The 16058-nt window shown below is 45.3% G+C and overlaps 1 protein-coding gene across 1 annotated transcript in view; it reads right to left on the bottom strand.

Moving 5' to 3' along the window:
• LOC122928753 (transmembrane protein 132D-like) overlaps positions 1-16058 on the bottom strand; it is a gene marked incomplete at its 5' end in the record, with an annotated part of 1334109 nt that overhangs the window by 633922 nt on the left and 684129 nt on the right. Inside the window, one exon of the mRNA XM_044281938.1 lies at positions 14133-14316. Coding sequence (XP_044137873.1) covers positions 14133-14316 — 184 coding nt within the window. The remainder of the gene's footprint in view (positions 1-14132; positions 14317-16058) is intronic.

Here is a 16058-nt window from a genome sequence, read left to right as displayed (position 1 = left end):
ATGCAGCTTCATGAATATCTTCTACACATGTTAGGAATTTCATTTTTGGTGGTGAAATGGCAGTTACACTTTAAGGAATTTCTGTATCATATTTTATCTTACATAGCACTTATAATATAATACCGGTAGTTAATATTAATAACTTATTAATTCTGTGTGATACCAGGTGTAGAGTGCCTGTATAATAACAATACTAATTCATGTAGGATATCATTAGAATTATGATCCACTATATTCAAAGTTTCATAAATTACCACAATCTATCAATATAAAGGCGCCTTTACATAAACTGAGCAAGGAGACAATTATCAGGAATAGATATAAGCAAATTTCTCGACATTCATTTCAGGTCTGATATGAATGAATCAGTTGGCAGATTTAATTTGGGTATGAATAAATTTGACTCAAATCAAAAGTACTCCAATTACTCTAAATGTGTACACGGTCTCCTCAGACTTTAGCCAGCCTCTAAAAACATTTTAGCACCAAGACCGCATTAATAATGTGACAACCATATTTATGGATAATTGCATGATAGCCAGTGGAACAACACAACCTGTTTTAAAACATGCTGTACAGGCAGATTTAAATTTTTTTTAAACCACTCCAAAAATCATACCTTTTGGGGGAAGATGTGAACTACAATATAACAGCGGAGTAAGATGTCAGGTACACCAGCCTCTAATAAATGATTTTTTTGTAATAAAATTTTACACACTTTTTTTTTTTTTAAATGTGCTGTATGTACATTAGTGATACAGAAGTGATACAGTTAGTGATACAGAACAACAAGTCAGGCCGGGAAAACAATGCTGTGAACAATGGAGTTTTTTTTTAACAACTTTGCATGGATTAAAAAATAGACAGGGAGTCCAGTAGAACTGTGACACAGTAACGTACATCAGGCAGTATACTATCAGCATCAGGAATCACATTGCAGAAGATTTCTGCAATTGTGATTTTTTCAAATGTAAATTGGGGAGGTAACTGTTTGATACACATTAACAAGAAATTAAGTACTGTAGCTTTAAATAGTGATGTGCAGCACAAGCAGAGTCTCACTAAATGGCTGCAGCCCAGTGACTTACATTAGTATACTACACTCACATAGTGGGTCAGACACTGAGTCTGACCCTATCCTGCCCCCAGTGAAACCGTCTTCTCTATCAATTACTTAAATCTAATTATTCACTGCTGTATCTTCACTAAAACTGTCCCTGTCTGACCCTAACAAGCTGCATTGTGTGTATATAGATACTATTTATTTGCTCTTACTCTGCTAGATGTCCTGTCTAGGGATGAGCGAACTCGAACTGTATAGTTCGGGTTCGTACCGAATTTTGGGGTGTCCGTGACACGGACCCGAACCCGGACATTTTCGTAAAAGTCCGGGTTCGGGTTCGGTGTTCGTCGCTTTCTTCGCGCTTTTGTGACGCTTTCTTGGCGCTTTTTGAAAGGCTGCAAAGCAGCCAATCAACAAGCGTCATACTACTTGCCCCAAGAGGCCATCACAGCCATGCCTACTATTGGCATGGCTGTGATTGGCCAGAGCACCATGTGACCCAGCCTCTATTTAAGCTGGAGTCACATAGCGCCGCCCGTCACTCTGCTCTGATTAGCGTAGGGAGAGGTTGCGGCTGCGACAGTAGGGCGAGATTAGGCAGATTAACTCCTCCAAAGGACTTGATTAACTGATCGATCTGCAGCTGTGGATCATTGAGCTGCTGATCCTCAATTGCTCACTGTTTTTAGGCTGCCCAGACCGTTTGTCAGTCACATTTTTCTGGGGTGATCGGCGGCCATTTTGTGTCTTGTGGTGCGCCAGCACAAGCTGCGACCAAGTGCATTTAACCCTCAATGGTGTGGTTGTTTTTTGGCTAAAGCCTACATCAGGGTGAAGCTGTCACACCAAGTGCATTTAACCAGCAATAGTCTGTTCATTTTTTGGCCATATACAAAATCAGGGGCAAGCTGCGCCTGTCACCAAGTGCATTTAACCCTCAATGGTGTGGTTGTTTTTTGGCTAAAGCCTACATCAGGGTGAAGCTGTCACACCAAGTGCATTTAACCAGCAATAGTCTGTTCATTTTTTGGCCATATACTAAATCAGGGGCAAGCTGCGCCTGTCACCAAGTGCATTTAACCCTCAATGGTGTGGTTGTTTTTTGGCTAAAGCCTACATCAGGGTGAAGCTGTCACACCAAGTGCATTTAACCAGCAATAGTCTGTTTATTTTTTGGCCATATCCCAGTCTAATTCTGTCACTAAATCCATACCGGTCACCCAGCGCCTAAATACTAGGCCTCAAATTTATATCCCGCTAAATCTGTCCTTAGTGCTGTAGCTGGGCGAGTTATTTAGTGTCCGTTCAAGCACATTTCTTGTTCTGGGTTGAAATACAATTCCCAATTTAGCAATTTCATAATTTAGTGGTTTCTGCTATATCAGAGCTATTTGAAATCTATCCCTAAAAGGGTATATAATATTCAAGGTGCACATTGGGTCATTCAGAATAACTTCACACACACCCGCTACTGTGTATTTCCAAGTCTAATTCTGGCACTAAACCCATACCTGTCACCCAGCGCCTAAATACTAGGCCTCAAATTTATATCCAGCTAAATCTGTCCCTAGTGCTGTAGCTGGGCGAGTTATTTAGTGTCCGTTCAAGCACATTTCTTGTTCTGGGTTGAAATACAATTCCCAATTTAGCAATTTCATAATTTAGTGGTTTCTGCTATATCAGAGCTATTTGAAATCTATCCCTAAAAGGGTATATAATATTCAAGGTGCACATTGGGTCATTCAGAATAACTTCACACACACCCGCTACTGTGTATTTCCAAGTCTAATTCTGGCACTAAACCCATACCTGTCACCCAGCGCCTAAATACTAGGCCTCAAATTTATATCCCGCTAAATCTGTCCTTAGTGCTGTAGCTGGGCGAGTTATTTAGTGTCCGTTCAAGCACATTTCTTGTTCTGGGTTGAAATACAATTCCCAATTTAGCAATTTCATAATTTAGTGGTTTCTGCTATATCAGAGCTATTTGAAATCTATCCCTAAAAGGGTATATAATATTCAAGGTGCACATTGGGTCATTCAGAATAACTTCACACACACCCGCTACTGTGTATTTCCAAGTCTAATTCTGGCACTAAACCCATACCTGTCACCCAGCGCCTAAATACTAGGCCTCAAATTTATATCCCGCTAAATCTGTCCTTAGTGCTGTAGCTGGGCGAGTTATTTAGTGTCCGTTCAAGCACATTTCTTGTTCTGGGTTGAAATACAATTCCCAATTTAGCAATTTCATAATTTAGTGGTTTCTGCTATATCAGAGCTATTTGAAATCTATCCCTAAAAGGGTATATAATATTCAAGGTGCACATTGGGTCATTCAGAATAACTTCACACACACCCGCTACTGTGTATTTCCAAGTCTAATTCTGGCACTAAACCCATACCTGTCACCCAGCGCCTAAATACTAGGCCTCAAATTTATATCCCGCTAAATCTGTCCCTAGTGCTGTAGCTGGGCGAGTTATTTAGTGTCCGTTCAAGCACATTTCTTGTTCTGGGTTGAAATACAATTCCCAATTTAGCAATTTCATAATTTAGTGGTTTCTGCTATATCAGAGCTATTTGAAATCTATCCCTAAAAGGGTATATAATATTCAAGGTGCACATAGGGTCATTCAGAATAACTTCACACACCCGCTACTGTGCATTTCCAAATCTAATTCTGTCACTAAACCCATACCTGTCACCCAGCGCCTAAATACTAGGCCTCAAATTTATATCCCGCTAAATCTCTCGTTACCGCTGTCCTGTTGTGGCTGGGAAAGTTATTTAGTGTCCGTCAAAGCACATTTTTTGTTCTGGGTTGAAATACAATTCCCAATTTAGCAATTTCATAATTTAGTCGTTTCTGCTATATCAGAGCTATTTGAAATCTATCCCTAAAAGGGTAGATCATATTGAAGGTGCACATAGGGTCATTCAGAATAACTTCACACACACGCTTCTGTGCATTTCCAAGTCTAATTCTGTCACTAAATCCATACCGGTCACCCAGCGCCTAAATACTAGGCCTCAAATTTATATCCCGCTGAATTTGAATACAATACATTGGGCCAAATAATATATTTGTTGTTGTGGTGAACCATAACAATGAGAAAAACATCTAGTAAGGGACGCGGACGTGGACATGGTCGTGGTGGTGTTAGTGGACCCTCTGGTGCTGGGAGAGGACGTGGCCGTTCTGCCACATCCACACGTCCTAGTGTACCAACTACCTCAGGTTCCAGTAGCCGCCAGAATTTACAGCGATATATGGTGGGGCCCAATGCCGTTCTAAGGATGGTAAGGCCTGAGCAGGTACAGGCATTAGTCAATTGGGTGGCCGACAGTGGATCCAGCACGTTCACATTATCTCCCACCCAGTCTTCTGCAGAAAGCGCACAGATGGCGCCTGAAAACCAACCCCATCAGTCTGTCACATCACCCCCATGCATACCAGGGAAACTGTCTCAGCCTCAAGTTATGCAGCAGTCTCTTATGCTGTTTGAAGACTCCGCTGGCAGGGTTTCCCAAGGGCATCCACCTAGCCCTTCCCCAGCGGTGAAAGACATAGAATGCACTGACGCACAACCACTTATGTTTCCTGATGATGAGGACATGGGAATACCACCTCAGCATGTCTCTGATGATGACGAAACACAGGTGCCAACTGCTGCGTCTTTCTGCAGTGTGCAGACTGAACAGGAGGTCAGGGATCAAGACTGGGTGGAAGACGATGCAGGGGACGATGAGGTCCTAGACCCCACATGGAATGAAGGTCGTGCCACTGACTTTCACAGTTCGGAGGAAGAGGCAGTGGTGAGACCGAGCCAACAGCGTAGCAAAAGAGGGAGCAGTGGGCAAAAGCAGAACACCCGCCGCCAAGAGACTCCGCCTGCTACTGACCGCCGCCATCTGGGACCGAGCACCCCAAAGGCAGCTTCAAGGAGTTCCCTGGCATGGCACTTCTTCAAACAATGTGCTGACGACAAGACCCGAGTGGTTTGCACGCTGTGCCATCAGAGCCTGAAGCGAGGCATTAACGTTCTGAACCTGAGCACAACCTGCATGACCAGGCACCTGCATGCAAAGCATGAACTGCAGTGGAGTAAACACCTTAAAACCAAGGAAGTCACTCAGGCTCCCCCTGCTACCTCTTCTGCTGCTGCCGCCTCGGCCTATTCTGCTGCTGCCGCCTCGGCCTCTTCCTCCGCCTCTGGAGGAACGTTGGCACCTGCCGCCCAGCAAACAGGGGATGTACCACCAACACCACCACCACCACCTCCGTCACCAAGCGTCTCAACCATGTCACACGCCAGCGTTCAGCTCTCCATCTCACAAACATTTGATAGAAAGCGTAAATTCCCACCTAGCCACCCTCGATCCCTGGCCCTGAATGCCAGCATTTCTAAACTACTGGCCTATGAAATGCTGTCATTTAGGCTGGTGGACACAGACAGCTTCAAACAGCTCATGTCGCTTGCTGTCCCACAGTATGTTGTTCCCAGCCGGCACTACTTCTCCAAGAGAGCCGTGCCTTCCCTGCACAACCAAGTATCCGATAAAATCAAGTGTGCACTGCGCAACGCCATCTGTGGCAAGGTCCACCTAACCACAGATACGTGGACCAGTAAGCACGGCCAGGGACGCTATATCTCCCTAACTGCACACTGGGTAAATGTAGTGGCAGCTGGGCCCCAGGCGGAGAGCTGTTTGGCGCACGTCCTTCCGCCGCCAAGGATCGCAGGGCAACATTCTTTGCCTCCTGTTGCCACCTCCTCCTTCTCGGCTTCCTCCTCCTCTTCTTCCACCTGCTCATCCAGTCAGCCACACACCTTCACCACCAACTTCAGCACAGCCCGGGGTAAATGTCAGCAGGCCATTCTGAAACTCATATGTTTGGGGGACAGGCCCCACACCGCACAGGAGTTGTGGCGGGGTATAGAACAACAGACCGACGAGTGGTTGCTGCCGGTGAGCCTCAAGCCCGGCCTGGTGGTGTGTGATAATGGGCGAAATCTCGTTGCAGCTCTGGGACTAGCCAATTTGACGCACATCCCTTGCTTGGCGCATGTGCTGAATTTGGTGGTGCAGAAGTTCATTCACAACTACCCCGACATGTCAGAGCTGCTGCATAAAGTGCGGGCCGTCTGTTCGCGCTTCCGGCGTTCACATCCTGCTGCTGCTCGCCTGTCTGCGCTACAGCGTAACTTCGGCCTTCCCGCTCACCGCCTCATATGCGACGTGCCCACCAGGTGGAACTCCACCTTGCACATGCTGGACAGACTGTGCGAGCAGCAGCAGGCCATAGTGGAGTTTCAGCTGCAGCACGCACGGGTCAGTCGCACTACAGAACAGCACCACTTCACCACCAATGACTGGGCCTCCATGCGAGACCTGTGTGCCCTGTTGCGCTGTTTCGAGTACTCCACCAACATGGCCAGTGGCGATGACACCGTTATCAGCGTTACAATACCACTTCTATGTCTCCTTGAGAAAACACTTAGGGCGATGATGGAAGAGGAGGTGGCCCAGGAGGAGGAGGAGGAGGAGGAGGAAGAGGGGTCATTTTTAGCACTTTCAGGCCAGTCTCTTCGAAGTGACTCAGAGGGAGGTTTTTGGCAACAGCAGAGGCCAGGTACAAATGTGGCCAGCCAGGGCCCACTACTGGAGGACGAGGAGGACGAGGATGAGGAGGAGGTGGAGGAGGATGAGGATGAAGCATGGTCACAGCGGGGTGGCACCCAACGCAGCTCGGGTCCATCACTGGTGCGTGGCTGGGGGGAAAGGCAGGACGATGACGATACGCCTCCCACAGAGGACAGCTTGTCCTTACCCCTGGGCAGCCTGGCACACATGAGCGACTACATGCTGCAGTGCCTGCGCAACGACAGCAGAGTTGCCCACATTTTAACCTGTGCGGACTACTGGGTTGCCACCCTGCTGGATCCACGCTACAAAGACAATGTGCCCACCTTACTTCCTGCACTGGAGCGTGATAGGAAGATGCGCGAGTACAAGCGCACGTTGGTAGACGCGCTACTGAGAGCATTCCCAAATGTCACAGGGGAACAAGTGGAAGCCCAAGGCCAAGGCAGAGGAGGAGCAAGAGGTCGCCAAGGCAGCTGTGTCACGGCCAGCTCCTCTGAGGGCAGGGTTAGCATGGCAGAGATGTGGAAAACTTTTGTCAACACGCCACAGCTAACTGCACCACCACCTGATACGCAACGTGTTAGCAGGAGGCAACATTTCACTAACATGGTGGAACAGTACGTGTGCACACCCCTCCACGTACTGACTGATGGTTCGGCCCCATTCAACTTCTGGGTCTCTAAATTGTCCACGTGGCCAGAGCTAGCCTTTTATGCCTTGGAGGTGCTGGCCTGCCCGGCAGCCAGCGTTTTGTCTGAACGTGTATTCAGCACGGCAGGGGGCGTCATTACAGACAAACGCAGCCGCCTGTCTACAGCCAATGTGGACAAGCTGACGTTCATAAAAATGAACCAGGCATGGATCCCACAGGACCTGTCCGTCCCTTGTCCAGATTAGACATTAACTACCTCCCCATAACCATATATTATTGGACTCCAGGGCACTTCCTCATTCAATCCTATTTTTATTTTCATTTTACCATTATATTGCGAGGCTACCCAAAGTTGAATGAACCTCTCCTCTGCCTGTGTGCTAGGCCTAAATATATGCCAATGGACTGTTGCAGTGGTGGGTGACGTGAAGCCTCATTCTCTGCTATGACATGCAGACTAATTCTCTGCTGACATGAAGACAGATTCTCTGTTACGGGACCTCCCTCCTCTGCCTGGGTGCTGGGCCTAAATATATGCCAATGGACTGTTGCAGTGGTGGGTGACGTGAAGCCTGATTCTCTGCTATGACATGCAGACTAATTCTCTGCTGACATGAAGACAGATTCTCTGTTACGGGACCTCTCTCCTCTGCCTGTGTGTGTGCTGGGCCTAAATATATGCCAATGGACTGTTGCAGTGGTGGCTGACGTGAAGCCTCATTCTCTGCTATGACATGCAGACTAATTCTCTGCTGACATGAAGCCAGATTGTCTGTTACGGGACCTCTCTCCTCTGCCTGTGTGTGTGCTGGGCCTAAATATATGCCAATGGACTGTTGCAGTGGTGGCTGACGTGAAGCCTCATTCTCTGCTATGACATGCAGACTAATTCTCTGCTGACATGAAGACAGATTCTCTGTTACGGGACCTCTCTCCTCTGCCTGTGTGTGTGCTGGGCCTAAATATATGCCAATGGACTGTTGCAGTGGTGGCTGACGTGAAGCCTCATTCTCTGCTATGACATGCAGACTAATTCTCTGCTGACATGAAGCCAGATTGTCTGTTACGGGACCTCTCTCCTCTGCCTGTGTGTGTGCTGGGCCTAAATATATGCCAATGGACTGTTGCAGTGGTGGCTGACGTGAAGCCTCATTCTCTGCTATGACATGCAGACTAATTCTCTGCTGACATGAAGACAGATTCTCTGTTACGGGACCTCCCTCCTCTGCCTGGGTGCTGGGCCTAAATATATGCCAATGGACTGTTGCAGTGGTGGCTGACGTGAAGCCTCATTCTCTGCTATGACATGCAGACTAATTCTCTGCTGACATGAAGACAGATTCTCTGTTACGGGACCTCCCTCCTCTGCCTGGGTGCTGGGCCTAAATATATGCCAATGGACTGTTGCAGTGGTGGGTGACGTGAAGCCTCATTCTCTGCTATGACATGCAGACTGATTCTCTGCTGACATGAAGCCAGATTGTCTGTTACGGGACCTCCCTCCTCTGCCTGGGTGCTGGGCCTAAATATATGCCAATGGACTGTTGCAGTGGTGGCTGACGTGAAGCCTCATTCTCTGCTATGACATGCAGACTGATTCTCTGCTGACATGAAGCCAGATTGTCTGTTACGGGACCTCTCTCCTCTGCCTGTGTGCTAGGCCTAAATATATGCCAATGGACTGTTGCAGTGGTGGCTGACGTGAAGCCTCATTCTCTGCTATGACATGCAGACTGATTCTCTGCTGACATGAAGCCAGATCGTCTGTTACGGGACCTCTCTGCTCTGCCTGTGTGCTAGGCCTAAATATATGCCAATGGACTGTTGCAGTGGTGGGTGACGTGAAGCCTCATTCTCTGCTATGACATGCAGACTGATTCTCTGCTGTCATGAAGCCAGATTGTCTGTTACGGGACCTCTCTGCTCTGCCTGTGTGCTAGGCCTAAATATATGCCAATGGACTGTTGCAGTGGTGGGTGACGTGAAGCCTCATTCTCTGCTATGACATGCAGACTGATTCTCTGCTGACATGAAGCCAGATTGTCTGTTACGGGACCTCTCTCCTCTGCCTGTGTGCTAGGCCTAAATATATGCCAATGGACTGTTGCAGTGGTGGCTGACGTGAAGCCTCATTCTCTGCTATGACATGCAGACTAATTCTCTGCTGACATGAAGCCAGATTGTCTGTTACGGGACCTCTCTCCTCTGCCTGGGTGCTGGGCCTAAATTTATGACAATGGACTGTTGCAGTGGTGGCTGACGTGAAGCCTGATTCTCTGCTATGACATGCAGACTGATTCTCTGCTGACATGAAGCCAGATCCTCTGTTACGGGACCTCTCTCCTCTGCCTGTGTGTTTGCTGGGCCTAAATATATGCCAATGGACTGTTGCAGTGGTGGCTGACGTGAAGCCTCATTCTCTGCTATGACATGCAGACTGATTCTCTGCTGACATGAAGCCAGATTCTCTGTTACGGGACCTCTCTCCTCTGCCTGTGTGTGTGCTGGGCCTAAATATATGCCAATGGACTGTTGCAGTGGTGGGTGACGTGAAGCCTCATTCTCTGCTATGACATGCAGACTAATTCTCTGCTGACATGAAGACAGATTCTCTGTTACGGGACCTCCCTCCTCTGCCTGGGTGCTGGGCCTAAATATATGCCAATGGACTGTTGCAGTGGTGGCTGACGTGAAGCCTCATTCTCTGCTATGACATGCAGACTAATTCTCTGCTGACATGAAGACAGATTCTCTGTTACGGGACCTCTCTCCTCTGCCTGGGTGCCGGGGCCTAAATATCTGAGAATGGACTGTTCCAGTGGTGGGTGACGGGAAGCCAGATTCTCTGCTATGGAACCTCTCTCCAATTGATTTTGGTTAATTTTTATTTATTTAATTTTTATTTTAATTCATTTCCCTATCCACATTTGTTTGCAGGGGATTTACCTACATGTTGCTGCCTTTTGCAGCCCTCTAGCTCTTTCCTGGGCTGTTTTACAGCCTTTTTAGTGCCGAAAAGTTCGGGTCCCCATTGACTTCAATGGGGTTCGGGTTCGGGACGAAGTTCGGATCGGGTTCGGATCCCGAACCCGAACATTTCCGGGATGTTCGGCCGAACTTCTCGAACCCGAACATCCAGGTGTTCGCTCAACTCTAGTCCTGTCACATCAATGTACAAGCTCGGAGTACTGGCTTCCCAGGTTTGGATCTTATATAGTGCCTACAAAATTTCATTATTGTCCCTCCTGATTGGATGAGGCTGACTGCAAGGCATTATGGTCAACCCCACCAGCAAAGGCCATGCACAGGTTCATATGGTCCACCTTGCTCATCTTCCCTGCCTTGTGCTGTCTTGTGATCTGTAAATTGGCAGACACCATTTTGAACAATTCGTCTGAATTGAATTGCAAACGTTTTGGATGCACTGTAACCCCAAAGTTTTGGCAAATTTAAGACAAATTTTATTTATTTAGAATTTATTTGCACATCTCTAGCGTTCATTCCTAATTATTGCCTGCTCGTCAGAAGAGGTGAAAGCTACATTTACAGGAAGCAATTACCTCTGCTATATTGGGATGAGCAATCATGACAGCAATCACTCATCCCTATATAGATTTGTTGTTTCTTGGAGGCAGATTTCTGTTAACATAGAATGATCTGCTACATAAATATAATAATTTTGGAGTCAGCATCAACAGTAGTTTAGCTCTGCTGGGTGATTGGCAGCAACTTTATAGAGGACAATTATCAGGAACAAGTGTTCCTAGGAATGCCCCTTCCTGATAACTTCCCTGATTGTTGGGCTGTATAAAAGGGCCTCTAGTTTCCTTGAAGCACTGAATTACAGCAAACCAAATAGTGTAAATGTCAAGGATCAGTGAGTGTGGACCCAAAGTGCCAACTAAGAGCTATTTCACACGAGCGGATGCCATGCAGGTAATCCGCTGCGTGAAAGACAGCCAAGCCCTGCTCCGGACAGCAGAGACATGGAGCATTAACATGATTGATAATGCTCCGTGCCTCTCTGTGACCTTTTTACTACAAAATCACGGTGACAACTTTATCTCCCTGTGATTTTGTAGTAAAAAGGTCACCCTAACTAGTTTGGCTTTGGTTGAAACCCTAAGGGCGTTATTCTGGCACTCCCTTGGAATTCTGGACATTGCTGCAGGAAAGCAACCAGACTGCTACCTCTTGGGATACTCCCAGTATAATTGGCAGCTGACCCACTCAGGTCAGGGACTTAGGTGCCAGCACCAGAAGCTCTAGGCATAACCACTGGCACAGTCTGAACAGCCACTTATTAAATATATGGTTTATGGCAAAATTTGACTATAGGAAACTACAGTTGGATGGCTGCGACAATTGCCGAAGCAGTCTGGATAGCATCTTGTTTCCATTATACTTAGAAGGTGCAAATACTTTTTCACATTACTGTATGTAACATAGTAATACATTAACCAATATGGGATAGACAGGGCAATTAGCTTAAATTATATATATACAGTACAGACCAAAAGTTTGGACACACCTTCTCATTCAAAGAGTTTTCTTTATTTTCATGACTATGAAAATTGTAGATTCACACTGAATGCATGAAAACTATGCATTAACACATGTGAAATTATATACATAACAAAAAAGTGTGAAACAACTGAAAATATGTCATATTCTAGGTTCTTCAAAGTAGCCACCTTTTGCTTTGATTACTGCTTTGCACACTCTTGGCATTCTCTTGAGGAGCTTCAAGAGGTAGTCACCTGAAATGGTTTTCACTTCACCGGTGTGCCCTGTCAGGTTTAATAAGTGGGATTTCTTGCCTTATAAATGGGGTTGGGACCATCAGTTGCATTGTGGAGAAGTCAGGTGCATATACAGCTGATAGTCCTACTGAATAGACTGTTAGAATTTGTATTATGGCAAGAAAAAAGCAGCTAAGTAAAGAAAAAACGAGTGTCCATCATTACTTTAAGAAATGAAGGTCAGTCAGTCTGAAAAATTGGGAAAACTTTGAAAGTGTCCCCAAGTGCAGTCACAAAAACCATCAAGCACGACAAAGAAACTGTCTCACATGCGGACCGCCCCAGGAAAGGAAGACCAAGAGTCACCTCTGCTGCGGCGGATAAGTTCATCCGAGTCACCAGCCTCAGAAATCACAAGTTAACAGCAGCTCAGATTAGAGACCAGGTCAATGCCACACAGAGTTCTAGCAGCAGACACATCTCTAGAACAACTGTTAAGAGGAGACTGTGTGAATCAGGCCTTCATGGTAGAATATCTGCTAGGAAACCACTGCTAAGGACAGGCAACACGCAAAAGAGACTTGTTTGGGCTAAAGAACACAAGGAATGGACATTAGACCAGTGGAAATCTGGGCTTTGGTCTGATGAGTCCAAGTTTGAGATCTTTGGTTCCAACCACTGTGTCTTTGTGCGACGCAGAAAAGGTATACGGATGGACTCTACAAGCATGGTTCCCACCGTGAAGCATGGAGGAGGAGGTGTGATGGTGTGGGGGTGCTTTACTGGTGACACTGTTGGGGATTTATTCAAAATTGAAGGCATACTGAACCAGCATGGCTACCACAGCATCTTGCAGCGGCATGCTATTCCATCAGGTTTGCGTTTAGTTGGACCATCATTTATTTTTCAACAGGACAATGACCCCAAACACACCTCCAGGCTGTGAAAGGGCTATTTGACCATGAAGGAGAGTGATGGGGTGCTGCACCAGATGACCTGGCCTCCACAGTCACCGGACCTGAACCCAATCGAGATGGTTTGGGGTGAGCTGGACCGCAGAGTGAAGGCAAAAGGGCCAACAATTGCTAAGCATCTCTTGGAACTCCTTCAAGACTGTTGGAAGACCATTTCAGGTGACTACCTCTTGAAGCTCATCAAGAGAATGCCAAGAGTGTGCAAAGCAGTAATCAAAGCAAAAGGTGGCTACTTTGAAGAACCTAGAATATTACATATTTTCTGTTGTTTCACACTTTTTTGTTATGTATATAATTCCATATGTGTTAATTCATAGTTTTGATGCCTTCAGTGTGAATCTACAATTTTCATAGTCATTAAAATAAAGAAAACACTTTGCATGAGAAGGTGTGTCCAAACTTTTGGTCTGTACTGTATATATATATATATATATCTTTAGTAATGTTTAGTAGAGTCAATCAACTAAACAAGAAGATCAAATTACAATTGCAGAGAATTATAAAAAATGTTCCTGATTAATGATTTAGGGCCATGTAGATAAACCTGTCACATTCTTGGCACACTTATTTGCAGGTGCTGATTGATTGTAAATGCTTGCCCACCTGCTCATTCATTACTATCAGCGTTCTTTCCCAAGTGTATGTTGTGCACTTATCTAAACATGAACCCATTAAATTGATCTATAATTTTTGTAGGAAATTACACATTAGGCTATTAAAAGACTAATTCTTCTTGCAGTCCATTGCCAACAAAATTAAATTCAAGGTACTTGTGCTGACGTTTACAACACTTTGTGCCCTTGTTCTGTCCTATTGATCTAAGTGTTTAACCAATTACTTCTCAAAGTGCGGTCTCACATCCTTGGGACAGTATCAGCAGCTAACATCCAATTCATTATACATTCCACAGACTGCTGAGATTTCAATGATGAAAAAATAAAACTGCACATAATTTTATGTTCCAACTTATGTTCCAATGTATAATTAACCACAATCCTATATGACAAGTAAAAAATAATTTGTCAAATTTGAATGAAAATTTTGCTTACCATTGCGAGCGGTATTAAAGCCACAATGTCCCTTTCATTGACATATATTTTGGAGACACCAAGATCTGATACGGCTTGTCCAAGGTAGTCAACTTGCCAGGTGATAATCTGTACTCCTGATGGGTCAGTTGCACTGCCAATTTTAAAGTCTATCTGAAAAATTTCATAGTAGTTTTCTACAACACTAAACAAAAGAGAAACTGGTGTTACTTCTACGGAACGAGAATCTTCAAAGGGAATATAATAATAAAGTACACATTGGACAAGTATAAACTCTTTGGGTTGTTTCACACAAGTGAGTCCATGGCGAGAATCACACTCCGTGTGTGAGAGTGATCCTCTGTTTTGGACTTGCAGGAGCGCACAGCATTCTCATGATTTATAATGCTGTGTGCCTCTTCTTGGCCTTATTTCTACAGCATCATAATGACATAAAGCTGTAAAGAGCTCCAGCAGAGGAACATAGCATTATAAATCATGAGAATGCCGTGCGCTCCTGCAAGCCCAGAACGGAGGATCACGTTCAAACACGGAGCGTGATTCCCGTGATGGACTCGCTCATGTGAAACAGCCCTTTCACGTCTTACATGCTGAATAGTTTCCTTTGTGATATTTATGATGAAATGTCATGAAATGCTGCAAACACATGAATTGCTCTCACATTTCATATCTGTCTGGCAGGTATGTCGTAACTGAGAAAACCAATGTCACGTTCAGTGGTGGATTGGCCATAGACCTTACAGGGAAATTTCCTAGTGGGCCGATGCCCAGGGGGCCACCTGGGCTCCCCCTCATGGCCGACCAGTGGAAATTTTTGGGAATGTATTTTGTGCTTCTGGCAGTATTTTATTATGGACTGTGGTCTTTGGCTCTGTTGGGCTGGTATAATGTGCCACAATATGGTATTGCTTGCTCTGCCTTCCGTCAATTTGGACCCGACAACAAAACGGGGCCACTTTTAATATTTATTCGAGGGCCACTTGAATTTCCCAGTCCACCCTGGTCATGTTCTTAATTCAAGTTCATGATATAGTGGTGCAAAAAGTATCCTATAGTTGTAATTGTTCGTTTTTGTACAGTTTGTTTTAAACATTAATGAACTAAAACTGCTTCAAGAAAGTAGACTGATCCTCTGTTTTAAGACACTGAGCATTCCAGTCTACTTGACACCGTTCATAGAAATGGTAAGACATCTATATATATTAGAAATAAATTGGGCCAAATGTAATGTACTAATATAGACATGCACCAAGATGTAGTGTATGTAGGTCTTTGGCTGTATACTATAATGTGCTGACTTGTGCTGTATACATTACTCCATTTCTGGCAATATTTGGTAGCTAATAGTCATTCAGATTTTTACTTCATATAGTGCTGGCGACACGCTACAGATGATTAAATGATGATTTTTCACAGAGATGGGTCCTACATCAGCACAGTGAGCTCAGTTCAGAGATTGAGTCCACAAGGAAAGCTTAAATGTTTAGGTTCTAATGTCAGCATATTTGTCAATGCAGCAAAGGCCTATTGGAGCTTCTCAGGTCCCTCAAGCACTGGAAATTAGTTATTCTAACAAGCACCAATATCTCATCTAAGTGCATTGCTATCTTAGAAGAAATCCAGCAGATGAGCGTTTATGTTTATTGACATAGAGAGAGTGGGTGTCAGGAGCTCTGCTTGTATAGCTAGCTGTGCAGAGTCAATCTGGGAGGGTTGCTGTGCCGATCAGATAGTCTCAGCTGCTGGACCTGTCAGTATGCCTGACTACTGAGCCAGTCAAGGTTCAGTGTCTTTGACCAATTAGAGATTTAAATCAGCTGTTCCCAATCATCAGCGCCTGGTATTATTTTTCTAGGTTCTGTATTGTGTGAATACTATTGTTTTTTCTGCTTTTGACCCATGGCTTGTTTTTGGATTATCCTTTGT

This window comes from Bufo gargarizans, chromosome 1, assembly GCF_014858855.1.
Source record: "Bufo gargarizans isolate SCDJY-AF-19 chromosome 1, ASM1485885v1, whole genome shotgun sequence".
In the NCBI taxonomy this organism is placed as follows: Eukaryota; Metazoa; Chordata; class Amphibia; order Anura; family Bufonidae; genus Bufo; species Bufo gargarizans.
Note: the sequence above shows the minus strand (reverse complement) of the source record. Positions and strands in the feature narration are given on the sequence as shown.